The 27474-nt window shown below is 42.7% G+C and overlaps 1 protein-coding gene and 1 long non-coding RNA gene across 30 annotated transcripts in view; one reads left to right on the top strand and one right to left on the bottom strand.

The window, feature by feature from the left end:
- Window positions 1–27474, top strand: part of PARD3 (par-3 family cell polarity regulator) — a 487559-nt gene that overhangs the window by 113485 nt on the left and 346600 nt on the right. For 2 of the 29 annotated variants that reach the window (XM_086863506.1, XM_086863498.1), the window contains exon 1: window positions 10427–10711. The exons of 22 other annotated variants lie outside the window; for them this stretch is intronic. In XM_086863506.1, the coding sequence (XP_086719632.1) occupies window positions 10655–10711 (57 nt within the window). In that variant the 5' untranslated portion in view covers window positions 10427–10654. Of the gene's footprint in view, window positions 1–10273; window positions 10712–27474 lie in introns of those variants that run through there. 5 more of the 29 variants (XM_086863544.1, XM_086863530.1, XM_086863476.1 and 2 more) reach the window with 4 other exon arrangements.
- Window positions 4523–10480, bottom strand: LOC147655951 (uncharacterized). Its single transcript, XR_015279381.1, has 3 exons — window positions 8731–10480; window positions 7696–7751; window positions 4523–6148 (listed from the first exon to the last, which is right to left on the bottom strand). It is a non-coding gene; the product is annotated as an uncharacterized LOC147655951 (long non-coding RNA).

The raw sequence follows: 27474 nt of genomic DNA, 5'->3' as shown, positions 1-27474 counted from the left end.
GGGAGTTATTACAGATCTTGAGCTGAACCTTGGCTTCTGCAAAGCTAATATTCCCACCAGAATTGAAGTATGAAAGACTTGTCTTGTGTGTCTTGTTTCTGCTTGCAGCAGTGGTGGGCTTTGCTGTCTAAAAGCTCTTTTAACACTTTGCCTTGCTAACTGAAGGCAAGAAATAGTATTGCTGCATTTTCCCAACAAACACTTCCTGGTTTTTTGCAGTTACCTTTGCAGACCCTTCCTGCCCATATCTCTGACAAGTTAGTGCCATGAGGAGTCCAGCTATTGCCATCTCGGTGGTAGAAGGGTGGTGCCTGGCCTGCCTGGTTACAGGGAGCAAGGCAAAGACAGCCTGTGGAGGCTGTGGGTTCATATTTGTCTCTGTTGGTGTGAAAAGGGAGAAGTTCTGAGCTGCAAACAGGGAGCAGGAAGGAGTCAGGAGAAACAGCAGGAATTCTGCTTGCTGTATTTTTCTTCAATTTATTTTTTCTTATTTGTATTTTTTATTTCTCCTAAACATTACTGAGAATGCTGGACTGGTATTTCTTGAAATATCACAAAGTTTGTTGCCTCTTTAAATTACAGTGGTTTACTTTTAGTTTTAATGACATTTGCTGTCTAGGGAGATTCTGAGAGTAAAGAACTAGTAATGCTGAAACTCACATGGCTGTTGATATATGGAGGTTAATGTCCTGTCTCAAAATTTATTAGACCATAATCAGTTATAAGGAGTTTGAGACACACGATTCAGACATAGCTATTGAAGAAAATTCAGCTTTAAAGTGGAAAGAGTGTTCAGCCCTTCAGCGTTCTGTGTGGACCGTGGCAATGTAAGTGCTGAGTCCTGCACTTGGGTCACACAAACCCTCCCCCATGCATCACTGCAGGCTTGGGGAAGAGTGGCTGGAAAGCTGCCTGGTGGAAAAGGGCCTGGGGGTGCTTGTCAGCAGTCGGCTGAAAGTGAGCCAGCACCTGTGGCCAGGTGGCCAAAAGGGCCAGTGGCATTCTGGATTGTATAAAATACGGTGTGATCAGCAGGAGCAGGCCAGTGATTGTCCCTCTGTACTCAGCACCAGTGAGGCCACACCTCGAGTCCTGTGTCCAGCTTTGGGCCCTTCACTACAAGAAGGACATTGGGGTGCTGGAGCATATCCAGAGAAGGTCAATGAAGCTGGTGAAGGGTCTGGAGAGTAAGTCATATAGGAACAGCTGAGGGAGCTGGAAGTGTTTAGCCTGGAGAAAAGGAAGCTCAGTGGTGACCTTATCACACTCTGTAGTTCCCCGAAAGGAGGTTGGAGCCAGGTAGGGGTTGGCCTCTTCTCCCAGGCAACCAGCAACAGGACAAGAGGAAATGGCTTCAAGCTGCAATAGGAAATGTTCAGGTTGGATCTTTGGGTGAATTCTTTCACTGAAAGAATTGGAATGAGTTTCCCTGGGGGATGGTGGAGTCACCATCCCTGGAGATGTTCAAGAAATGACTGGATGTGGCATTTAGAGCTAGTTTAGTTGACAAGACAGTGTTCAGTCAAAGTTTGGACTCAATGGTCTTGGAAGTCTTTTCCAACATTAATGATTCTATGAATTAAAATAAAAAATTGGTCTCAGTCCATGAGCTGTTGGGACATATGTCCTGATGTTGGCATTATCTCCTCTCCATAAATATTCTTGTCTTGGCTTCACATGGGATTTATCTGGGAGATGTTTGGTCATTGTTTTGTTTGCCTTCAAATGTGAAAACCAGCCAGTTCAAGTAAAACATGGGGTGCTTGTTAGGGCAAACTAGAGATGAGCCAAGTCTTGTGTCTGACAGCAACAGGAAGGCAGTTGTTTTAGCTGCCATTCACTGGTGATTTTGCTGAAAAATTATGTACAGTGTTTCCAAATCAGTTACGGTCTTTGAGAGATGCCAGTCTTTGGTAAACTTGTCCCCTTACTTTTTGTCTGGTATTCATTTTGTAGTTATGTGAGGGTGTATTACTAGAAAAAGTGGTTTTTATTTTTCAGGCAGAGTGCTACAATTTGGGATAACTGTCCTTCAGTCAGTCTTCCTCTCTGTGGTACTGTTCTTGTCCAGACAAATGCCTGATTTACTTGTGTCTTACTACTCTGAAGAGAAACCAGAGCAAGACATTCCAGCACACAAAAACTACATTTTGAATGAGTCTGTTTCCAAAGTACTGTTCAGACTTGTACTGAGAGTGTCCTGGGAGTGCCACGTGTGCAGACTGGAGCTGGTGCTGGGCTCTTTGTTACCTAGAACACGTATTAACTGTATTTTATGTATAAAACATCTTTGCATACATATGGCCAAGAGAACAGTTTATTTCTGAAAAACAGCTTAGCTGTTACTGCTGCTTGCTGACCTAGGAAGTCTTCTTGAGGCCCAAATTAGAGTTTCTTTGGGCTTGTTTGTGCCTATGACATCATTTATGTAGACTGTGGGCTTCACTATAATGCCAAGCATGAAGCAGCATCTTGCGAAGACTTATTTTTGAACAGCTAATTATAACCTTATAAATAAAAAACATTCTGTATTCGTTTTCAGCAGACTCTTCTTTAAAGTTTCTCATCAGTTGAATTTAATTTTATGCTCATATCAGCCCTGATGGTAAATACTCTCTTCAACTATATTACTGCAACTTCTGAAAAAAATCTTGGGTTTTTGCTTCTCCTGTTCATATGATGTTCATACTCTTAGACAATTTTTCATCTCTTTACACAATCTCTGCTGGAAGTGGACTCTGAAGAACTGTCTTGGAGACATGTTTTGCTTTTTTCTGGTTAATATTTCCTAAATTTTCCTCACAGATCTTAAAAGAGATCTTACAAATTTTCTTAAAGGGTTCATTACTTGAAATCAGCAGGGAATAAAAGATATTGATTTGGAAATAATGACTGAAATTCCTCTGTACTTTTTTCGGGATGCCTTTTGTATTTATCTTACACTATTTGAATTCTGCAAGCATTGTGACCAGCCTGAAGATGGAAATGGTTGGGCAGATAAGAAATACAGGGACCAAATTTCTGACATATTGGGACAGGTGGTGCTTTTCAAATTGTGGTTTTAGGAATGTAAAAGGTGATGTCCCTGCTGAATAAAATGTAGAACTGGAATTGAAGAATGTAGGTTTCTGTTCTATGTTTTACAGATTTCTGAAGTCACTTGCATGGACATTTAGTCTCTTAATAATCTGTTACAGACGCTGTGAAAAATTGGCTTGCCTTGGAATGCTAAGTAATATAATTTGGACATTTATGTGGAGATGCAAACATGCTATCAAGTAATTTTATATTAAAGCTTTACTTGTACAAGAGAGTCAGTAGGTGAAACAGATACCTTAGTAGTTTCACAGGCTCTGCCCTAGGGTTCTGTCCTCAGCAATCCGTGTCTGTACCCCATTAGTGCTGAGGTGAAGTTAGAGTTACACTGGTGTGACAGCAGTTCCAGTTATTGAGGAGCAAATATAACTGTGCTTCTGGTATCTTCATTTCTAAGCTGAGCTGCAATGGGTTCTGCCAGGATTTTCCAGGTTAGGTTATTCATTAGAAAGTAGAAAACTAGACCATTTTTTTTTTAAACATGATGTAAACACAAAGTTGCAAGGCCTTTCTATACAAACATTTTGTCATAGCCTTTTACAATATTTTTTCACTTTCTTTGATTTGCAGAGACCTTTGGAGTGTGCTAGTGAAAATACAGACTTCCTGTCAGTGAACACTTCCTGGCACATTAACACTTTCTGATTTTCATAATTTGTTTTTGCAGGCTAAAGAGTAGTTCACAGACCACCAGGTGTTCCAGACCTGGAGGTGAAAGTCTGTTGTTCTAATGTTTTTCATCTTGGGTGCTTCAGTGTTTCTATGGTTTTGCTAAATCCAAAAATGACTGAAATTTTGCTTTTGGAAGACTGGAGTATATGAAAGGAGAAAAATAAGGTTCCATCTTAGTATGTTTTCATGAGGTGATCAGCATACTTGGCATGTATGTCAAGTCCAAGGTTTTTAAAAAGTGTTTGATAACTATAGTATTGAAAAGGTCATAATACAGCAGTGTGCAAAAATGTAGCTAATCATGTACTCATGCCAAAATGTATTGCTGCAGATTTCCAAGTACTGGATTTATTATTAGAGAAGGTGGACTTAAAATGAACTCTGAGAGATTCCTTACGGGATGAAGCCAAATACACGAGGACTTAGAGAAGTACAGGAGGAAGCTAGTCTTATTCCACACGCACAAAGTCCTGTTCTCAAAGATGATGTATTCTTTTGACTTTTGTACATTATTGACAGAGAACATAGAATGGAATTTATTGATTGATAAACTAAAAACAAAAATTCACTATAGCATTTTTCATGAATGTATGCCAGTGTTTGATGTTTGTTTTCCTTCAAATTTTGACTAAAAAAAAATAAGTCTGGCATTAGGATTGAATTTATCTAGTAAAATATTGGAATCCAAGTCCTATTTGTTTTCTTTTTGGCACCTTAAAAAGGTGCATGTTTTACATAAAAGTGATATCAGAAATGGAGTAACTAAAGGCTTTTTATTTCAACATTTATTCCAGGAAAATGAACAGTGTGTAATAAATAGCCAGTAGGGAGAATGATAATGGAAGAGCAAGTCAAGGTATCATATTTAGTGCTTTACATATAACATAATCTAAACTATTTGTTTTCTTGAATGCCCCTCAGGTCAGTGTTTGCCAGCTTTAACTGGCTAGTAAGCAAACTCTCCGAGTGGTTACCAGGCTCTGTGGACCTCATCGTGTTTGGCTCTCCTTGTTGGTTTCAGTTTTAATTTCATCTAAGCTCGGAAGAACTTTTGAAGGGCTCTTGAACAGTGGATTGATGCAACCTGTGTCTGGGGAAGTATAATGGGAATTGCATTCTATCATCTTGCACAAGCTAAGGATAATTTCTTGCTATTTTTCTATGGATGTGAAGGTTCTGGATGCTTTTCACCACCCTTGCACCTGATGGGGTATTTATTGTTTAGTAATTGTGGACTTTGGCCTTTGTTTTACAGCTCTCAGCATATACTTTTCTTTGTAGAGAAACCAAAAAAACATTGGTTTAATAAAAACATTTTCAATAATTAGACACATTAATGCATGTCCTTTTTATTGTGATATTAATGACACATAACTCCCACTGAATTTTTCAGTCCCAGTCAACTACAAACTTAGGAGCTGTGATTTTTAGTGGAACATTTTGAAATATGAGCAAACTGAAAAAAATTAACTGTATTACAAATCATACTTCTCTGCAGAATTGGTATAAAACTGTACTTTAATATAGAAAATCACATTGTGGATCATATGGACCATTTCTAAATGGTATCTGCATCTGTTGTGTTTTTCTGCTAGCAACACTTACTTCAGAAGTGCTTTTTTGTTGTTCATGTGTGGTACTTTTAGTTTCTGTGAGTGAGCAGGGTCAAATCTTACTGCTGTTCTGGAAGCAATTTTTAAAAAAATCGTTTATCTGCATATTTTGGTGGATGGGTAAGAGAGTCTATTAAAGTATAGAATAATAATCTAAATTATAGTGCAGTTCTTCTGTTAGGTGCTGTAGGAAGCATATCCTTACAGTAAAAAGTACCCATTAACTATTTTTGGAGAATGTATCATTCCTTTGTTGAACCCTGCTCTTTCATAGCAACACTGTACTGGTACTATATAATGAGCAGTAATCCTGTACTTCTCCCCCTTGTGCTAACCCAAAATAAAACATTAACCTGTGGGGTTTTTATTGCTGCATTATTTCTGTCACTTCTCACTCCATTAAGAGCATCAAGCAATAACCAGGCAATGGTACATGCAAAGACAGTTGGCTTCTGCCAAGCATTTGAACACTAAAAATCTTGCTTTGAAATTGCCTTAGTTACATGTTTTCCATAAATGTAGACCAACAGACTTAAAACTTGAGAGAAAAACCTTTTCTGTGGGTGGCTGAAGTTGTTGCTCATGTAAGGCCTCCAGACATTACTGAATTCTGGAGGCCATGATTTTACACCAACATTGGAAGGTGTGTGGACCATTTTCCCTCCTGTCACGGTGTGCTGAAACCACCTGCCCATGTTTTGCAGTTTGCTGCTTCAGGTGTCATCCCTGTAGACCCTGAGATGAGGGAGTCCTGGCTAATCCAGTAGCTGCAAGAGACATCGTAGTTGTTTTGTTGAGCAGAGAGAACAGATAGATAAGACCCTGTGCTAATGCATCACCTCCAGAGGTCTAGTATTCATGCAACTCATTAAAATTAGAATACACATTTATGTTAGTGGGAGACTGATGTGGGAAGGATTGATGTGTCCGGATGTGTCCTTCTTTTCTAAGAATATTTGTACTGGCTTATGAAGTAGTTTACTTTTCTCTATAAATGTCGTTTCTATAAATTTACATGAACTGAATACTCTGATGCTATGGAGTGGCTTTTGCTGGTTTCTTTGGTTTGGTTCGTCAGCAAACCCTTTTATCAGCTCTTATGTTTGTCAGTGCAAAATCGATTTACTTTTAGGGGAAATCAGCTGGGCTAGAGGTAAGCAAGTAGGAGAAAAGTTTAATTTGGTGAGCTTTGATGAATATTGTATTGCTGTTTATGGCCTGAAGCAAACATCATTCAACTTAATAAGACTCATTCAAGTGTATCGAGTGGGATGTGGTTGTTTCCTGTTTTGTTCTTTTAGAGACACACAGAGTTCAATGTGTCAAATTATATCTAAATTAAGGGCAACAGTCCTTGAAAAAAAGGTATTTTTTTTCCTTTGGACTTGCAAACATTTCATGGTTATCTTGCACTCATCTACTTTTCATTTGCCTTTTGTATAAAATATTGCTTTCACCCTGGATTTCTTGGCAATTTTCTGTTATTAAATCACTACACTGAGATTAAAATCTATTCTTTATCTGAAAGATATATTTAGGTGGCACATGTTTTGTATTTTAGTGCAGCCCATATTTTAAGATGAAAAAATAGTTGCTGCTTACTGTATTAAAAATGCCTGTTAATACCAGAATCAGTGGTGGGTAGGGGTGTTAGTAATTGGCAAATAACATTTCAGCAGATACAGAAGTATCTGTGAATTATGAAATGAAATACTTTCTTTTTAACAAAATAACTGGACTTATTATTTCTAGGAAGAGGGAGTAATAAAAAGGGGAGGCAATATGTATTAATAATTTACAAAGTTGTCTCATAGAAACATTGCTATCTTTGATTGTTTATCACAATGAATACATCGGATTTCTATTTCCAGACTTTTTATTCATGCCATTTTATCTGACAGCTGAAATAATTCTACTAAGAAGGATGGATATATGCAGATGGACTGTTTGCCTACTCTTCATCAATGGGATTTCCATTTGGCTTGCTTGAAGTGCCATACTGAAAACTTTCCCAACACTTGTTTTGAGTTTCCTGACTGCTTAACTGTCACAATAGGATAGTATACCTAGAACAATACAAGATTTGAAAAACTTCCTTGTATTTTAGTAGTCTTACACATTTTAAAGCAAAAGAAAAACAAAAACCTGTGAAAAGGTGTGGACTGTGTTAAAATGCCCAATTCAGTGATAGTGTAATAACTGAAGAAAACCTTTCAGAAATTTAGAAGTAGCTGAATTTTTTTTTTTTATGTTTCCCTTGTAAAAAGTGCAGGGGGCTTCTCCACACATGCAGGTACTCCTGGTTCTTGCTTACCTTTAAACATGTTTGTTCTGGAACAGGATGGCTGCTTAGATTCTTGCTAACTTCATCTGTGAGGTGGAAACAGTAGTATAAAACCAAAAGCAAATTATTTTTCTAGAGCTAGAATGTCACACAAAGAGCTATTCACAAACTCCTGTTGAGCTTTAAGTAGACTCCTGTGTCAGATCTGAGCACTAAAGAGCTTGACTATAGATGAAGGCTCATCAGTTTTCTCCAAGTAAATGAAGCTGTTTGTATGTATTATTACTTTAGGACTGAAATATCAAATTGTTCCGTTGGGGAGAGGGAGGGCAGAAATTGCATGCTCCAAATCAAGAGATTTCAGTGTATGAAATACACAGTGGGTTTGTTCTCAGGATTATTTTTTGCTTATCTGAAGAATTATTTGCTACAAATTGAGCAGACTTTGTTGTAATTTATAACTATATTTTTATATTTTATTATTTCTCTTTTGCTGTTTTCTATCCTTTCTTATATGAAAGTGTTTGCTGTAATAAAGAAGTAACCTCACATACTGGCTTATGCATGTGATGGAAACTAATGATATAATGATACATGCAAAAGTATTTTTTCAGTGTCACAGAAATGTGGAAAAAAATTAGAATGACTGTTTTTTTGCTTTGATTGTCGTTCCCGCTCAGTGTCACAGCTTCTACTAGCATTGGCAAAATCTGCAGCAAGGTACACGTTGCTAATTGCAGGGTTGGAAATAAGTAGATCGTAGGGACTAAGACTACTTGGATCTCAGCTTGGAGATAAAAATAGCAAGGAAGTTTTGGGGGTTGGTGAAGTTGAAGACCTGTGCTCGTTCCTCATACCTGGAAGATAATCAGTGATAAGGAAAGTATTGAAAGCCCTGAATGTCACTGTGTACTACATCCATGTCCCTTGTGCCAGTACAGAGAGACAGGAAGCAAGGAAAGAAAACACAATGTTTTTTTCCAGGCTACTACTTTAATGAAATTATTTTGGGGAATTGCAGGGTAGAAATAGACTACTGTTAAGATTTACCCTCATGTTACTCACCTGTATTAAAAATCCTATCCTGTAAATGTAAGATATTTATTTAGGTCTTACTGTTCAGACCTGTAGTAGTATTTGCCCTCAACAGAGATAGATTTCCACTTGCTACATGGCTTTCAGTGTGACTGTTGTTTTTATGGGGAATATTTTACAGCAAAGCTAGCAGGATTACTTTACTACTGAATCTTCATTTTTGAAGATTTCAAGGGTCCTTTTAAGTTTAAGTTTTCAAAACTGCTTAATATGTGGACTTTCATAGTCTGGTTTTCCATCTGTTTAACCCTCTAACAACCTATCTTAACAACCTCTAACAACCTATCTTAACAAGTTAGGTATTTCCTGAAAGGGTAAGTATATGCTATTTAGCTCTCTGGCTTTTATTTTGCTGTGGAGTATTTTCCTTAGTGTTTCAGAAAGGAAGGACTACGTAAGAGGCATGTTACTCAGAAAATCAAACTTTCAGCTCAGGCAGCCTTTGCTTCCACACAGGGGAATCATACATGTTTGTGTCCTCCAGGTGACTGGTGAAGAAGGGCCTTGCCCCAGGGTCTCCTGTGCCACGTGCCTTTTGAATCCCCTCATCCTGGGAGCTGCAGAAGGGAGTTGTTGCTGCAAGGAGTGTACAATGCTGCCAGTTCCTTCCCTGCAAATCTTGTTTCTTCTTGTCAGTGCCATGCTGATCTTGCTCTGAACTAGCTGCAAGTCTCCTGCAGCCTCTGTGCCCCCATGGGAGCTGCGTAGGCTGGCACGGTGTGTGCTCCACATCGATGCAGGCTGGCATTCCCAACCCTCTCTAGGCAGGGTCTTCACTGCGGTCTCGCAGACAGAGCCTGGAAGGACGCGATGCGCAGGGTGCTCTTCCCGCTGGCCTGCCAAAGGGCTGAGGGCTTTTGAGAAATGCTAGTGGCATTGTTCTGTGCAGAGCTTTCTGAAGCCTGGACACCTGTTTGAAACCAAACTTTCTGGTGTTTCAGATGAGGAACTTAGCGTTGCTGATTCATTTACTTTGCCATTAGACAGAGTCCATTAATCACCTCCGTCCTGAGGGCATGAGTGGGAAGCTGCCAGGCATGGGGACCTCTTCTCAGCTGTAGGTACAGTCTGGTGTTGTGTGGGGAACACCATCTGCGCAGAGACTACTCTTTGATACAAACCTCGTTCCCTGCTATTTTTAATTAGATCTAGTTTAAAGTATAATATTCTTCTAGTGGGAGAGACAAAAGAGGATATTTTATTAGGTTACAGCATAAAAGTGCCATCTATCATGCGGCTCTGCTAAAATAGAATTAACCAAATTTTTAATGTTCCTGGGTCTGACCTGTCTTCTGAAACATGGTATAGTTTTATAGACCTTGTTCTTGGTCATGTGGAGACTCTGTTTGGGTGGAATAAGCATTCTTTATAAATATGAGATAGATTTGAAACCATTTTGTTTATTAATTGTGCATTTGTATATGTTAGGTGTGATAGATTAGCATTTAAGTAATAAAGAAAAAAAAACACCTAAGGAAGTTTAGGCTGCTGGAGGCTGACAGGAGTTTTTCTCCTGGCCAATAACTGGCCACTTCTGAGAACTGACGGTAATTTTGAGCGTTGAAAAGTGGGATCAACCCGTGAACATCACCTTAAGACCAAAGCCCAAGAATTTCTTTGTCTCTTTGTTTCTGGCTGTAAAAGGTAGCAGAACTCCAGCTGGCCCCCTGGCTCCTGGCAAGGCCGTGCGGCCCGGGCTGGGCTGGGCTGGGCCTGCTGCAGTTCCCGAGCCAGGAGATGGGGCCTGCGCGGCTCCTCCCGGGCCCAGGCCGGGCTCGGCTGCAGCCTCCTGGGAAGCTTCCAGAGGGTCCCTGGCTCTAAGCGCCGCTGAGCTGGAACCCGGCACCATGAACACCTGCGGCTTGAGCAAGACTTCAACTCTTTTGCTACCCAGATGAGACTTGCAGATTTAATCCTTTTTCCAGGAAGAAGGCAAGAGAGAGTGATCAAGGTAAAGAGACAACATAAACTATCAAAAACAGTGAAGAAAGGAATTAAACTTAAGATGGAGAGAGAAATAAGGAGATGCTTTAATAAGTTGAAATATTTTTCTGTTAAAGCTATGGAGGTGGACAATAGTGTTCTGAAAAAACTCCTTTAATTCATGACAGAGTATAGTGGGGGGAATGAAGTATTTCTAAGTGTGGATTTAAGCAAATAGGGCAGTAGTTGTGATCTTATGGATGCTAGAAGAGAAAAAGAAAAGTGATTGTTGAAGATTTATAGCTCTTAAGAAGCAAAAAGAAAATTTCTGTTTCCAGTAAGGCTTACAGAGACAGATGAAGGGAACTTTTGCCTTTGAATAACTCATCCTTAAAATGACACCCCTTGACTTCATGGCCCAAAAACCTACCTCAGAGTAGTGTGAAATGGGAGGAGAGGACTGATGACAGAATTTCCGGGCAGCTGACATCAGAGAAATAGAAAGCCATGAAGAAAATGGTTTTCTTGTGAAAAACTCCATAAATTAGCAGAACAAAACTTATTTTTCTGTACAAAGACTGATAAAGAGACTATAACAAAATTAAGACTGTTTTAACCACCAGTTTTTTTTTGTCTATGTTGTCATGTGAACAAGAGAATGGTTGGGTAATGGCGGAAAAAGGGTTTCTTGTTGCAGTCCGCAACCTCAGGATCTTGTCCAGGGAAGCTGCAAGGTTCTGGGGACCAGCATGGAACACCAACGAGACGAGCCTCTGTTCATGAAACCATTTATTCAGCATGGGAACAAACCCAGATCCAGAACAGAGAGCTCCGAACAGAGGCTGAGCAGGGGTTTTTGAGGGACAGAACTCTTGAGGGTCTCCACCTTTGAGGGTGGAGTTCAGGGTCAGGGACCACTAGAAACACAACAAGGGAGAAACCCCCCAGGGACTCAAACCCAATCAGAACTCCTGGGCCGCCTTTCACAAGGGGTTTGGGGTGGGACAATGCTTATCTGAAAAGTAACTCTTTGTCTCCCTGAGGCACATTGCCACAGTTTCTGAAAGTTTTTATTCTGGTTTCTTATTCTTGTAGTTTTTGTTAATAAACTTTCTTTGTTTCTTTTAAGTTTTAAGCCTGTTTTGCCCTTTTTCTAATCCATATCTCACAGGAAGAAATGAGTAAGTTTTCTACTGATTTTTTTTTAGCTAATGCTTTGAAACCATGACATTAGGTCACCCTGATTATAGACTGGACCAGTGATGCCTTACTCATCTTGCTTTTTTATTTATCATGCGTAAGGTTTGGGGGGAAAAAGAAGCAATTGTAACTGGTTGTGGAAACTGATTATAGTGTCTTTGCACTCAATTCTGCCTTTTACTCTGCTTTCCTTCAGTTTGCTTTCATGCACTAACACTGTTTGTAGTCACAACTTTTTTTGGGCTAGGTGTTGCTTTGCTAGGTTCTTAAGCTGGCCCTCTTTCCTGCTCCAAGAAGCCTGCAGTGGAGGAGGCTGGGATAGCCATCAGCATGCTGGCCCTATACAAGAAGTGTTGGACTTCATCTGTGGAGTCAAGGAGGTCTGGAAATGAGTGTTCTCATTTCCCCCTCTAGAACTTTAGGACTCAATTTTGTTGTGTGCTGATTCCAGAACAGTAGGGGAAGTAGGTGCATAATGTAGAAGCAAAACCATTGTGTCTAATTGTCCTAGAATCTTAATTTGAACTAAATATTTCAAAAATATTTCTAGGACTTCTTGAGTAATTTCTATGTTCCTCAAAGAACTAACTAACTGCATTTTAAACATTATTATTAATATGCTATTTCTAGGTAGTGTTGGGGAAATACTGTTAACATCATAACTTACGAGCTTCTGAGGTCTAGTGTATGTTTCTTTAATTTAATTTGGATTTTCCTGACTCGGCTCATTAAAGCCCCTGAGAGAGATTTACATCAAAATTAATTATATCAATGGTTGAATTGCTTAAGTAACTCAGAGAACTCCATTTTGAATAGGTTTGTAAGATGCTGGTTAAATAGTATGCTTGGGTTTCATAAAATGAGCTGGTATAAACCCTATGGGTTCTCATCCAAGATGGCTTTAATAGAATCACAGAATCAATGACTAGGTTGGAAGAGACCTGAAAAAGCCTGAAAAGACTATGAAAAAATTTCATAAAAGCTAATTCAAGTTCTGTACCTGAATTTTATTTTTTTTTTTCTTTTGTTCCTGCTGTAGCCTCTCTGGTTACTTTTAGAACGTGGTACATTTTTGACTTAAAATAACCATGAAGCTGTAAGTTTGGGTTTTGGATTTCTATCCCTCCGCGCCCCTTTCTGGGGCAATGTAGAACTATAAAATATGGATTCTAATGTGTCAGATTAAGTACCTGGTTTGAAAGGCATGATGCAATTACAGTTCCAGAACTTAGGGCTTTTATAGAAAGATTCCTAATCATGTCATAGAAAGTGAACATGTAAGTCTTATTTGTAAAGTACTTCGATATATTTAAATGGTTTTGAAATCTTATTTAGTTATCTTTTTTTTTTTTTTTTCTTCCCAGAAAGGGGCATAAAATACAATATAATATGATTTAAAATAATGAAAAACAGAATTACTTAAAGAACAGAACATAGTAGTATTGTGGTCCTGTTGTTTTATTTTACTCTAAACAGCTAAAGGCTAAAAAACTATTTATCACTTTGCAGATGAAGGGAAAATACTTGATGATCCTACTGCTTTGTGAGTGTGCAAAACTTATTTTCACAGAAGGAACTGTGTCCCTTTCACTGAATGTGCCTTGAAGTTCAGAGAAAACCATCAAAGTTGAGAGCAGCTCTTTATAACTTTTGTCAGCGCTTGCGTTGGGCACTGGGACTTTGCCGAAAGGCCAGGGGAGTTTTCCAGGAGGAGAGAGATGGGCACATTGCAGAGATCTGTGTGCTGGAGGTGACCAGAGCTCTGAAGGAAACCTCAGTGGCTGGTCTGCAGTGAGAGTCTGAGGGTGAATGTTGAGTCTCTGGCACTCTAGCAGAACCAGAGCCGACTATTAAAATATGAAATATGGGAGCTTTGAAGCTGATCCTTCAGGTGGCAGTTGCACCTGGCTGATGGATGACACACAGTGTCAGCAGCTCCAGGGTTCTTTCAGAGTTTCTGTAACTCAGAAAAGGAAGCAGTGCAAAAAATTACTTTGTTGGTATAAGTAAATAGTCTTTAAATTTGAAAACACAGTGACGTCTTTAGAGCTAAATAGGGCTTTTTGGGTTATTTCCGTGGATATCACATATGCTGGATATTCAGACTCATTTGAAACATATTTTGAAGTTTGTGTGGATCAAGTTCATACAAATTGTAGCAGAAAAAAATAGTGAAAAGCTTTTTAGTTTTATAATTTTGAAGTTTTGGGTTGAAATGCACTGCTTGAAAAGAACAGATCTGATTAGATCTGAACAAGTGGCATAAACAGCACTAAATCCCAGAGCCTGGATTTAGATAATTTTCAAAATATTTGTATTATAAATGTATATTTAATTTTGGCTTAAAGAGACTAAGAAGAAAGACTGTGTAATTTAGGATGTCCTTGAGCTGCAGGTCATGAGAGAACAGACAGGAAATATTTTTGCCCTGTTCTTATGGCATCTGCTGTTGCAGGTTGTTAGAAGCAGAATACTGGGACAGGTGCATCCAGGACATCTGCCTGTTCAGGGTTTTTTTTTGTGTGTGTTTTGTGGGGGTTTCAAAAACTCATTTAGTAAATGCTTAATTTTCTAGAAATGTTTTGAGAATTGCTTTTCCACATGGATCTATCTTTAATATACATTGAAAGTATCAGTGGACTTACCCGCTCAAGTGTCAAAATGGCATGCTGCTGAATGCTAGTACACAGTTAATTTGTTTTAATGCCATTTTTATGCGCATGCTGTCAAGGGATGTGATTTTATGATCAAGCAGTATGGATCCCTCCGGATGGTTCTAGGCAGTAAGGATGCTCGCAGGAACCCACTGAAGACAAGTGTCCTTTGGCAGCTGCTGACTGCAGCACCGAGTGGTGGGGGCTGCCTGGCTCCTCCCTGGGCACCAGTGGTGCTGAGATTCGCCTCAAACCACACTGATGTGTCTTTAAAACTGTAATAAGTACAATTTTCAGCTCAATTCTTCTCTCACTAGTGTACTGGGAGAGATGGCATCTCACTGATTTTTACTTTGTCATTTTTACCACCGCTTGAGTGTGCAGGGAAAATAATCTCCCTTTTCTTCACTGTTGCTCCATTGTTCTATATTTTTCAGTTATTATGCAGAGTAGATTGTGCTGTCTAATTATAGGTGAGCCTAGTTAAAGTAGGCAGTCTCTGTATAGAGAACATTTCAGCCATGGTGTTTGTTGTTGGCTTGTTTTTAAAGTGCAGAGGTTTGAAAGGTGAATGCTTTTATTTAGTGCTTCTGGGTTTAACTGTGTTATCACAAATCTTACTTGCTGTGAATTTACTGTGCACTGAAATGACATTACCTGTTTGATTTAGTGTGTATAATTTAAAATATTAAAGTAATATTAATGTTTTTCAATAATTGCTCTCTCATTTATCAGTATTTTGATTAATAAAAATTAATATCCTGCATCTTCCTAATGGAATAATTAGGATATTTCAACATAGCAAAAAGAAATCCAACTTAAACCTATTTCAACAAGAAGATAACTTAATTTTCCCACAAAAGCCTATAAAAATAGGGGAAATATTTTTCCTTCCCATTTCCATTTCTAGCTTGTCTTCTGAACATCAGGCTAATAACTTCTTGCCATGTTCAGAATATTTCATTTGAGTTCTGACAGTAATAACCATGTTTTATTTGGCTGTCAGGGGCCCTGTAAGATGGAAAGATAATGTGTTCATTCTCTGTCCAGTGGGAAGAAAATACATTGACTGTCTAAAATAATATGAGAAGAATGAGAGCTAGTCAAGTTGATTTTAGGGAAAATAAAAGCAGTGTATATATCTATTTTCAGTGGTACATTGCAAGTGGTTGGTTAGATGGGCATGGGTAATTTCTTGGGATTTCTATAAAACAAACCAAAATAAACACAGCCATGTCTCTTTGTGAACACAGACACCCACTTGCTCTGGAAGTGCTATCACTTTGAGATGCCACCCTGTTTCCTGTATTTTGAGATTTGAACCTTTTCTTCTCCATGTCATAGGAGATTTAAACTATTGCAAAGTCTGCAGTGAAATACAGCCTTTAATTGGGAAATACACTTCCTGAGACATGTGATTTAGCAAAACTGACTTGAGAAGTTCTGTTTCAGGGGATGTGGCTACATGTCATTCGTGGTCACAGCACTGTAGCAGTAAGGCAGATGTGTCCTTCTCAGCTCTTGCTGGGTTATGGCACTTGGAGAATACAGTCTGTGTTTGCTTATTCTAGTTTTAATTTTGTTTGCTTGTTGTCCAGTTGCTGAAAGTCAGAATATGTTCCTGATTTCTTGCCTGGTGGCAGTAGCATGAAGAAAGGAACTGCTGCCCATATGAATACTGCTTTTCTTCTTTGTCACTCCCAGCTGCCTGAATCTGTTCTCCACCTCAGTCACATAGTCTAATACTGTAATCTTTAATGTAAAATAGCTGATGAATGTGATTTTAAAGTGCTTGAAAAGATTCGTATTTCACAAGAACACAGTAGGTGGATCATTACTAATGGACAGACAAATCTGGAATCCTAAATCTAAAGAGCCACCTGCTTTTTCAGTCCCGTCTGTCTCCCAAAGCTGCTGTAGTGGTAGTTCTGCCCTAGTTAAGAAGTTCTTTCCTGGCTGATTGTCAGAGTGTAAGTGGGTGGGGAATTCTACTAAGGAAGGCAGAGTTATACTTGGTTGCATTACTGGGTCGTATCTACAATGACCTGCAAACAAAATTGGGCTGTGTTCCTTTTAAGTGCCTGTGAGGGGCAGTTTCAGCTAAGAGTTGCATGGGGCTTTGTTGCTAAAAATCAAATCGTCACTTCAATTTTCTGATTATGGACAATTTCAGGGAAACTGGAGCAGGCAGCCCCTTATGATTTTCAGCTCTTGTCTAGACTGTGTGTGATTCCTGAGGGTTAGCAGTGCTGTGGGCCACACTAGGACCTGCAGGCAGTCAGTGGTTATAGTTACATATGTCATGTAGATGGTTCTGGGGATTATGAGTACCTTTAACAGGACTTTTTTCTAACTTGATTTCAGTGGTTTAATTAAAATGATGCTGTAGCTTTCCATGGTCCTTTGTGTGACACCAATAAACACTTGACTGATTGCCTGTCTGACTAATTCAGCTGGACACTTGTCAAAATAATCTCAGATCTTTTCATATATACAAGAGTAAAGTTGTCTGACCATCCAAATTTTTGTCTCCAACACATGTATTTTTTCATTTGAGCACAGTCAACTCTTATTAGTTTGCTGAGTCAAAGATGTGAAAATGACCTATCACGTCATTTTGATGCAGTTTGAATTACTCCTTCAAAATAAAAATCAGATCCTGGAATGGATGGTGTTATGAGCACTTTGTAACCTTTTGTTTCTTGCTTTTAGATAAGGCTTAAAACACCAGCCTTGGTCTGGAGAGCAACTGGTGAACACTATTAACAGCCCTGTCTATTTCATAAACTATGTTTTTGTAGCCTTTTAGTCTATTGTTCCTTGATTTATGATCTAGAAGAATAATAACAATAAGGAACAAGGAACAATAATGTGGTTAAGATAACACACTGTAGGCAATACTACTGTAGTTGTTCCTCTGAGCATTGATTCTGTAGATTTATCCTTAAACATTGTAAATGATACTTGGTGTCAGTTCTCATATTTGTTAATGTCTAATAGTTTGATAATTGGAAGCACAACTCCTAAGTGGAATTATACAATGTTCTTTTTGCTTATTATTATTTTCTTCTCTCCATTCTCATATGTCTTTGCAGTTGAGTAACACAGGTGGGAATGTATGTTTCTTAATTTTAGGCATCAGAATTGTGCTAAAGTTAAACTGGTATCCTCATGTATATATTGCTAGTGGAAGACAGCTACACCCTCCAGAGAGCCGTTCAGCATCAGACACGCTGAATTGCTGCTGGTATGCAGAAACTGGTTTCTCAAAACAAGAATCTACAATTGGTGTCTGAAATGATGCAATGCTTCTCCAGGAAAAAATATTACCAAAGGAATTTTTTTTTTATGGTTTAATGTTAAGGTTAATTTGCAAAATTAAATCTGCTGCATGACAGGATCTAAATAGAGTGAGCTGAGTGTATAGGAGACTGTTTGGTACCCAGGTTGCAGGAAATGTGTCTGGCTGCTGAGTTAGCACTTGGTGCTCCTTGCTGGTAGCTGTTCTGCTAGCAACCATGCAAAATCCCAGACTTTGGGATATCAGAAAAACATTTTCCAGAGTGTGTGTGCAAAGTCAGTACTATGGGTTTAGCTGACTTTGGTGACTAGTTTCTGGCAGGAGTGACTGAGGTGCCTCCCTGAAGTAATATAGTCTGAATACAGTTACAATTTGTATCTTTAGAGCATCTTTTAGTTTGAACCACCAGTACTGGCTCCTACTGCAGGTAAATCACTTAACACAGAATGTAAAATTTATGCATAGTCTACATTTTCTTGTTTGATGAATTAGACCTTGACAAAGAGGCGTGAGAAGCATACAAAGGATCTCTATAACCAACCAACAGTAGCCCATGGTTGTAACTGGCAGCCCTCCTCTTTCTTCAGCTGTGGTATCTATACAGGTGCTGATTGTTGGCCAGCTCTCCTTACACTGGTTTGGAAGGGTGCACATGCTTCTGAAATCAGTGCACAAATTGCTGCACTGTGGAATTGTGTGAGTGTCCTGCCCTTCCCTGGGCAGTCAGGAAGGTCCTCTCTGGCTAATACCAAGCCAACAGTTGTGGCCTGTTTATATGTATATTTTCTCAGACCAAAAGTTACCTGGTAGGCTCTGCACTGCCCACTAGCTCCATGCTGCAGGGCCCTTCTGGAGAACAGTTTCCCCATCCTCAGTTTCAGGGGTTATGGTGGAAGGAGATCCAGTTCTGGATTTTTATACCAACGAATTCCCAGGTTTTGGGGAGCACAGCAGACAGATGATACATTGGTGTGAAATTTTTCACTTCAAAGTTGGTCACTGGTCTTAAATTACTTTTTTTTTTTTTTTTTTTTTTTTACTAAACGGGTCAGTGTCATAGTGGGGTTCTGAGACCTGTTGTCCACATCAGCTGGATCGAGCATGGAGGAATAAATGGGGATGGGTACGATGGAGTGCCCAAAGATATATTTAAATTACCACAGGGTAATTGTGGTCAGAGGGACTGCATCCAAAGACCAGGGGATGTGGTGAACTTCACAATAGACGGGGTTCCCTGGGGGCAGGTGTCTGATTGTGACCGCAGGACAGGGGTTTTGACCTTAAAAGTCTAAGGTCCTGCCTATTTTGGGATGACTCCATTAGCATCCCCCCAGCACCCCGCCTTCCAAGGCCCCAGGTTTACACCCTCCATGTCAGGAACCCAGTCCAAGGTATGACCTATCCCAGCTGATTAAGTTCCCACAGGACAGCTGCAAAGAAATGTGATGTAGAGAAACAGAGAGAGCAAGACAGCAGGAGGTTATCAGGAAAAGAACTAGACGAGCTTTAAAGCCCTTCCCAAGCCAAACCATTCCATGATTCTAGGTGATGTGTGGATGTGTATATTAACTTGATATTACTAGTAGTATTATTATCATTATAATTATTTTATTTATTCACTATACTACTATTTATTATTATTACGAGACTTATTATTACTATTTAGTACTACTACTACTGGTTTCTTCTTACACTTCTTACACTTCTTACACTTCTTACACTTCTTACTCTTCTAATTCTTCTAATTCTTCTAATTCTTCTTATTCTTCTTATTCTTCTTATTCTTATTCTTCTTACTCTTCTTATTCTTCTTATTCTTTTTATTCTTCTTATTCTTCTTACTCTACTTACTCTACTTACTCTTCTAATTTGTCTTATTCTTCTTATTCTCTTCTTCTTTGTATCTTATCTTTCTTATTTCTTGACTTATTATTCTTACTACTACTACTACAATTTCTTCCTCTTACTTATCTTACTCTTCTAATTTGTCTTATTCTTCTTATTCTCTTCTTCTTTGTATCTTATCTTTCTTATTTCTTGACTTATTATTCTTACTTACTACTACTACTACTACAATTTCTTCCTCTTACTTATCTTACTCTTCTTATTTGTCTTATTCTTCTTATTCTCTTTTATCTTCATATCTTTCTTATCCTTATATTCCTTGACTTATTCTTCTTATTATTTACTATTTTACTACAATTTCTTCTACTTACTCTTCTTACTCTTCTTATTTATGTTATCTTTCTTATCTATCTTATTCTTCTTATTCCTAGACTTACTATGTACTACTAGAACAATTTCTTCCTCTTACTAATCTTACTCTTCTTAATCCTCTTAATTTTCTTAGTTTTTCTTACTGCTACTGCTATTTCTTCTTCTTCTTTATTGTCTTCTTCTTCTTCCAGTTTTTAGTCTTATTTCTTCTTTACGACTGCCATTTCTTCATCTTCTTTGGATAGTTATTGCTATCTTAAAGCCTCAGGATGGTGGGTAGGCTGCAGGCCAGGTGTCATCTGTGGGGCCTGTGCTGGTGGCAGCAGCGGGCACTAGTCCTCGAGCTGTGGTGCGAGGCAGGGACAGCAGCACAGTCTGCGCAGAGCCCGCAGTGCCCGCCTCACGCGTGAGGGTCGTTTCCTATGGGGGCCCGGCTGGCACTCACCCCAGGCCTCCCGAGGCTTGGGCACTGGGAGCTCTTCTCCTGCAAAGCCTCCTTGTGTTCGCTCGCTGGCTTGTTCATGGAGCTCCAGGAGGCTCACTCCATCCCCGTCGTCGTCCTCGGGCAGGAGGGGCTTGACCGTGATGCTGTGTGCGCTCGTACTGTGCCAGTTGCCCTGCTTGAGCTCTCTGTCACGGTAATCTTCAAAGCTTGACTGTGTGGAGGGTAGATTACCGTTCTCTTCGGGCACCTCCAGGCTGCTGAAGTCTTCCTCTCTGGCACATTGTTGGTCAATGGACTCCTCCCAGTCCGATGGTTCTTGGTAGCTACCTAGATCTTCTTGTGATAGCTCTTGCTCTCTGTACGCTTCCCATTCAGAGAGTGCTGGCGACCCAACAACTTCTCGGAGGGACAGCTCTTGCTCCAGGCATTCTTCCCAGTCAGAAAATTTGTCGGTGCTCCTGGCTTCTCCTTTGGACAGCTCTTGCTCGTTGTAATCATCCCAGTCTGAGAGCTCATGATTGCTGCTGGTTTCTACTTGGGACAGGTCTTGCTCACCACAGGCTTCCCCCTGGGACATGTCCTTGTAGCTGCCTGCATCTCCTCGGAGCAGCTCTGTCACTTTCTTATCTTTACACTGGGAAAGCTCAAGCTCCCCAGCCAATACAGCCTCCTCACCCTCTTGCTCTGATCGGACTGAGCCCCTCTCTGCCTCCTCCTCCTCCTCTAGAAGCTTGCTGAGGGTAAGGGATTGCAGTGGGCTGGATACCGGGCTGGGGGAGCAGCTTGGACTGTGTGGAGCAGAGATCGGGACCAATTCCCTTTCTCCTGCAGCTGCTGCATGTTCTTGTGCAGCCATGCTCTGCTCCAGGTCCCTCTGTTCCTGTGTGTGCTGGTCAGATTGCTGGGTCTCGAGGCAAACCTGGCTCATGGTCTCAGAGCTGATGTTCTCTTCTGAGTCCAGCTGAGCCTGGCTGCGGCTTGGGCTGGAAGCAGGGGAGGAGATCGGGACCAATTCCCTTTCTCCTGCAGCTGCTGCATGTTCTTGTGCAGCCATGCTCTGCTCCAGGTCCCTCTGTTCCTGTGTGTGCTGGTCAGATTGCTGGGTCTCGAGGCAATCCAGGCTCATGGTCTCAGAGCTGATGTTCTCTTCTGAGTCCAGCTGAGCCTGGCTGCGGCTTGGGCTGGAAGCAGGGGAGGAGATCGGGACCAATTCCCTTTCTCCTGCAGCTGCTGCATGTTCTTGTGCAGCCATGCTCTGCTCCAGGTCCCTCTGTTCCTGTGTGTGCTGGTCAGATTGCTGGGTCTCGAGGCAAACCTGGCTCATGGTCTCAAAGCTGATGTTCTCTTCTGAGTCCAGCTGAGCCTGGCTGCGGCTTGGGCTGGAAGCAGGGGAGGAGATCGGGACCAATTCCCTTTCTCCTGCAGCTGCTGCATGTTCTTGTGCAGCCATGCTCTGCTCCAGGTCCCTCTGTTCCTGTGTGTGCTGGTCAGATTGCTGGGTCTCGAGGCAAACCTGGCTCATGGTCTCAGAGCTGATGTTCTCTTCTGAGTCCAGCTGAGCCTGGCTGCGGCTTGGGCTGGAAGCAGGGGAGGAGATCGGGACCAATTCCCTTTCTCCTGCAGCTGCTGCATGTTCTTGTGCAGCCATGCTCTGCTCCAGGTCCCTCTGTTCCTGTGTGTGCTGGTCAGATTGCTGGGTCTCGAGGCAAACCTGGCTCATGTTCTCAGAGCTGATGTTCTCTTCTGAGTCCAGCTGAGCCTGGCTGCGGCTTGGGCTGGAAGCAGGGGAGGAGATCGGGACCAATTCCCTTTCTCCTGCAGCTGCTGCATGTTCTTGTGCAGCCATGCTCTGCTCCAGGTCCCTCTGTTCCTGTGTGTGCTGGTCAGATTGCTGGGTCACGAGGCAAACCTGGCTCATGGTCTCAGAGCTGATGTTCTCTTCTGAGTCCAGCTGAGCCTGGCTGCGGCTTGGGCTGGAAGCAGGGGAGGAGATCGGGACCAATTCCCTTTCTCCTGCAGCTGCTGCATGTTCTTGTGCAGCCATGCTCTGCTCCAGGTCCCTCTGTTCCTGTGTGTGCTGGTCAGATTGCTGGGTCTCGAGGCAATCCAGGCTCATGGTCTCAGAGCTGATGTTCTCTTCTGAGTCCAGCTGAGCCTGGCTGCGGCTTGGGCTGGAAGCAGGGGAGGAGATCGGGACCAATTCCCTTTCTCCTGCAGCTGCTGCATGTTCTTGTGCAGCCATGCTCTGCTCCAGGTCCCTCTGTTCCTGTGTGTGCTGGTCAGATTGCTGGGTCTCGAGGCAAACCTGGCTCATGGTCTCAGAGCTGATGTTCTCTTCTGAGTCCAGCTGAGCCTGGCTGCGGCTTGGGCTGGAAGCAGGGGAGGAGATCGGGACCAATTCCCTTTCTCCTGCAGCTGCTGCATGTTCTTGTGCAGCCATGCTCTGCTCCAGGTCCCTCTGTTCCTGTGTGTGCTGGTCAGATTGCTGGGTCTCGAGGCAAACCTGGCTCATGGTCTCAGAGCTGATGTTCTCTTCTGAGTCCAGCTGAGCCTGGCTGCGGCTTGGGCTGGAAGCAGGGGAGGAGATCGGGACCAATTCCCTTTCTCCTGGAGCTGCTGCATGTTCTTGTGCAGCCATGCTCTGCTCCAGGTCCCTGTGTTCCTGTGTGTGCTGGTCAGATTGCTGGGTCTCGAGGCAAACCTGGCTCATGGTCTCAGAGCTGATGTTCTCTTCTGAGTCCAGCTGAGCCTGGCTGCGGCTTGGGCTGGAAGCAGGGGAGGAGATCGGGGCCAATTCCCTTTCTCCTGCAGCTGCTGCATGTTCTTGTGCAGCCATGCTCTGCTCCAGGTCCCTCTGTTCCTGTGTGTGCTGGTCAGATTGCTGGGTCTCGAGGCAAACCTGGCTCATGGTCTCAGAGCTGATGTTCTCTTCTGAGTCCAGCTGAGCCTGGCTGCGGCTTGGGCTGGAAGCAGGGGAGGAGATCGGGACCAATTCCCTTTCTCCTGCAGCTGCTGCATGTTCTTGTGCAGCCATGCTCTGCTCCAGGTCCCTCTGTTCCTGTGTGTGCTGGTCAGATTGCTGGGTCTCGAGGCAAACCTGGCTCATGGTCTCAGAGCTGATGTTCTCTTCTGAGTCCAGCTGAGCCTGGCTGCGGCTTGGGCTGGAAGCAGGGGAGGAGATCGGGACCAATTCCCTTTCTCCTGCAGCTGCTGCATGTTCTTGTGCAGCCATGCTCTGCTCCAGGTCCCTCTGTTCCTGTGTGTGCTGGTCAGATTGCTGGGTCTCGAGGCAAACCTGGCTCATGGTCTCAGAGCTGATGTTCTCTTCTGAGTCCACCTGAGCCTGGCTGCGGCTTGGGCTGGAAGCAGGGGAGGAGATCGGGACCAATTCCCTTTCTCCTGCAGCTGCTGCATGTTCTTGTGCAGCCATGCTCTGCTCCAGGTCCCTCTGTTCCTGTGTGTGCTGGTCAGATTGCTGGGTCTCGAGGCAAACCTGGCTCATGTTCTCAGAGCTGATGTTCTCTTCTGAGTCCAGCTGAGCCTGGCTGCGGCTTGGGCTGGAAGCAGGGGAGGAGATCGGGGCCAATTCCCTTTCTCCTGCAGCTGCTGCATGTTCTTGTGCAGCCATGCTCTGCTCCAGGTCCCTCTGTTCCTGTGTGTGCTGGTCAGATTGCTGGGTCTCGAGGCAAACCTGGCTCATGGTCTCAGAGCTGATGTTCTCTGCTGAGTCCAGCTGAGCCTGGCTGCGGCTTGGGCTGGAAGCAGGGGAGGAGATCGGGGCCAATTCCCTTTCTCCTGCAGCTGCTGCATGTTCTTGTGCAGCCATGCTCTGCTCCAGGTCCCTCTGTTCCTCTGTGTGCTGGTCAGATTGCTGGGTCTCGAGGCAAACCTGGCTCATGGTCTCAGAGCTGATGTTCTCTTCTGAGTCCAGCTGAGCCTGGCTGCGGCTTGGGCTGGAAGCAGGGGAGGAGATCGGGGCCAATTCCCTTTCTCCTGCAGCTGCTGCATGTTCTTGTGCAGCCATGCTCTGCTCCAGGTCCCTCTGTTCCTGTGTGTGCTGGTCAGATTGCTGGGTCTCGAGGCAAACCTGGCTCATGGTCTCAGAGCTGATGTTCTCTTCTGAGTCCAGCTGAGCCTGGCTGCGGCTTGGGCTGGAAGCAGGGGAGGAGATCGGGACCAATTCCCTTTCTCCTGCAGCTGCTGCATGTTCTTGTGCAGCCATGCTCTGCTCCAGGTCCCTCTGTTCCTGTGTGTGCTGGTCAGATTGCTGGGTCTCGAGGCAAACCAGGCTCATGGTCTCAGAGCTGATGTTCTCTTCTGAGTCCAGCTGAGCCTGGCTGCGGCTTGGGCTGGAAGCAGGGGAGGAGATCGGGGCCAATTCCCTTTCTCCTGCAGCTGCTGCATGTTCTTGTGCAGCCATGCTCTGCTCCAGGTCCCTCTGTTCCTGTGTGTGCTGGTCAGATTGCTGGGTCTCGGGGCAAACCTGGCTCATGGTCTCAGAGCTGATGTTCTCTGCTGAGTCCAGCTGAGCCTGGCTGCGGCTTGGGCTGGAAGCAGGGGAGGAGATCGGGACCAATTCCCTTTTTCCTGGAGCTGCTGCATGTTCTTGTGCAGCCATGCTCTGCTCCAGGTCCCTCTGTTCCTGTGTTTGCTGGTCAGATTGCTGGGTCTCGAGGCAAACCTGGCTCATGGTCTCAGAGCTGATGTTCCCTGCTGAGTCCAGCTGAGCTTGGTTGCTTGCTATGGGGTGTATGTGGCACGGACTGACCTGTCTGTCTGTGCTGTCGGAATGTTGTCGCCTAGGCCAGAAGATGCTGGTGCCTTTTCCTCCTTTGCCTCGGAGTTGCGGTCCACCTTATCTTGCTGTGTCTCGGACGTTCTGTCGCGCGAGATCCCGAGAGTTGCTGCCTTGCGACACGGTGGCTCTCACGGGACTGGCCACTGCAAGGTTCTACAGCCCCTGTACACCCCTGCAGGGCGTGGCTCCGCCGTGTCACAAGGCTCTCTGGGCACCGCAAGGTTCCACATCGCCAAGGGCCCTGACACATCACGCCTGTGTTGCCAAGGGCCACACCCGCAGCCCTTCAACGGTCAAAGCCGCTGCAGGTGTCATGGAGCAGCCCCTGGGCTTGTGGGCTTCTAGCCCCTTGTTATCATCTGCTTATTAAAATGATCCAAAATGCCTCTGCCCAAATTAAGGTGCAAACCACATCACACTCCCAAGCCAGTAGGATGGGTTTTAATGAACACTAAATGAGAGAGAGAGAGAGAGAGAAAGAGAAAAAGAGTAACAGAGACAGATTAAGTAGAAACCCTCACTGCTCTGTGCATGCCAGTAGAGTCCCCTTGATGCTGTCCATCGGGTCTTCTTGGTGCTGAGGGTGCCCCAAAAACCTGCAGTTCAGTGGAATAATACACATTTGGGCCAGGCGGGAATGCCCAAGTACCTCCCATGGCAGGGGCCAAGTTTGACAGTCTCCTGCAACAGACTCTGGATCTGTTGCATCTCTTCTAGTCATGTGCAAAGAAAGGTGACTTACAGAGGTAGAAAGAAACAGGAAAAAGGTCTCAGAGAGAGAGAGAGAGCAAGAGAGCAGAAGGTTATCAGGTAAAGAACCAGATGGTCTTTAAGGCCCTTCCTAAGCCAAAGCATTCCATGATTCTAGATGATGTGTGGATGTATGTATCAACTTGATATTACTATTAATATTATTATCGTTATAACTATTTTATTTTTCTACTATACTGTTATTTCATTTTGTTCTTTACATTTTCTAGTTCTTCTTCCTAGACTTATTATTTACTACTAGTATAATGTTTTCCTCTTCTTCCTGTCCTTCCTGTCCTTCCTGTCCTTCCTCTTCTTCCTCTTCTTCCTCTTCTTCCTCTTCTTCCTCCTCTTCCTCCTCTTCCTCCTCTTCCTCCTCTTCCTCCTCTTCCTCCTCTTCCTCCTCTTCCTCCTCTTCCTCCTCTTCCTCCTCTTCCTCCTCTTCCTCCTCTTCCTCCTCTTCCTCCTCTTCTTCCTCCTCTTCCACCTCTTCCTATTCTTTTTATTCTTTTTATTCTTTTTATTCTATTTATTCTTTTTATTCTTTTTATTCTTTTTATTCTTTTTCTTTTAATTCACCTTAATAATTTTATTCATATTTTTCTTCTTATTCTTCTTTTTCTTTTTCTTCTTATTTTTCATATCCTTCTTATTTTTAGACTTCTTCTTCTTATTATTTACTACTACAATTTCTTCCTCTTCTTCCTCTTAATCTTTCTTACTGCTGCTTCTATTTCCTCTTCTTCTTTATCCTCTTCTTCTTTTTCCTATTTTTATTCTTATTTCTTCTTCTTCTTTCCTACTGCCATTTCTTCATCTTTGTCTGATTGTTATTCCTGTCTTAAAGCTTATTCCTGTCTTAAAGCTGACTTTCATTTGTTTTGGAAGAGCTGTGTGTGTCAAAGAGTCGTGCAGTGTGCCTGGGGTCAGGGGAGCAATACCTCCTGGCTGTTCCTATTCTCATGGACGAAATCCCGACGGATCAGCATGCAGTCCTTTCCGGGTTAGAGGAAATGGCCTTAGTTTCCACCAGGGGAAGTTCTGATTAAAAGATCAGAAACACTTTTTCCCTGAGTGAGTGGTCAAAGCCCTTGCTGCTTCTTGTGATACCTGATAGTGATGCCCTCTGCCCTTTGGGACAGTGTGGCAGTGGGGTTCTGAGACCTCTCATGAGGTATGGCCTGCTTGAGCATGGAGGAATAATGGGGATGGGTACGATGGAGTGCCCAAAGATATATTTGAATTACCACAGGGTAATTGTGGTCAGAGGGACTGCATCCAAAGACCAGGGGATGTGGTGAACTTCACAATAGACGGGGTTCCCTGGGGGCAGGTGTCTGATTGTGACCGCAGGACAGGGGTTTTGACCTTAAAAGTCTAAGGTCCTGCCTATTTTGGGATGTCTCCATTAGCATCCCCCCAGCAC

This window comes from Cyanistes caeruleus, chromosome 1, assembly GCF_971803275.1.
Source record: "Cyanistes caeruleus chromosome 1, bCyaCae1.hap1.1, whole genome shotgun sequence".
NCBI classification, from domain to species: domain Eukaryota; kingdom Metazoa; phylum Chordata; class Aves; order Passeriformes; family Paridae; genus Cyanistes; species Cyanistes caeruleus.
The sequence above is the reverse complement of the archived record's forward strand: the minus strand, read 5'-3'. Positions and strand labels throughout refer to the sequence as shown.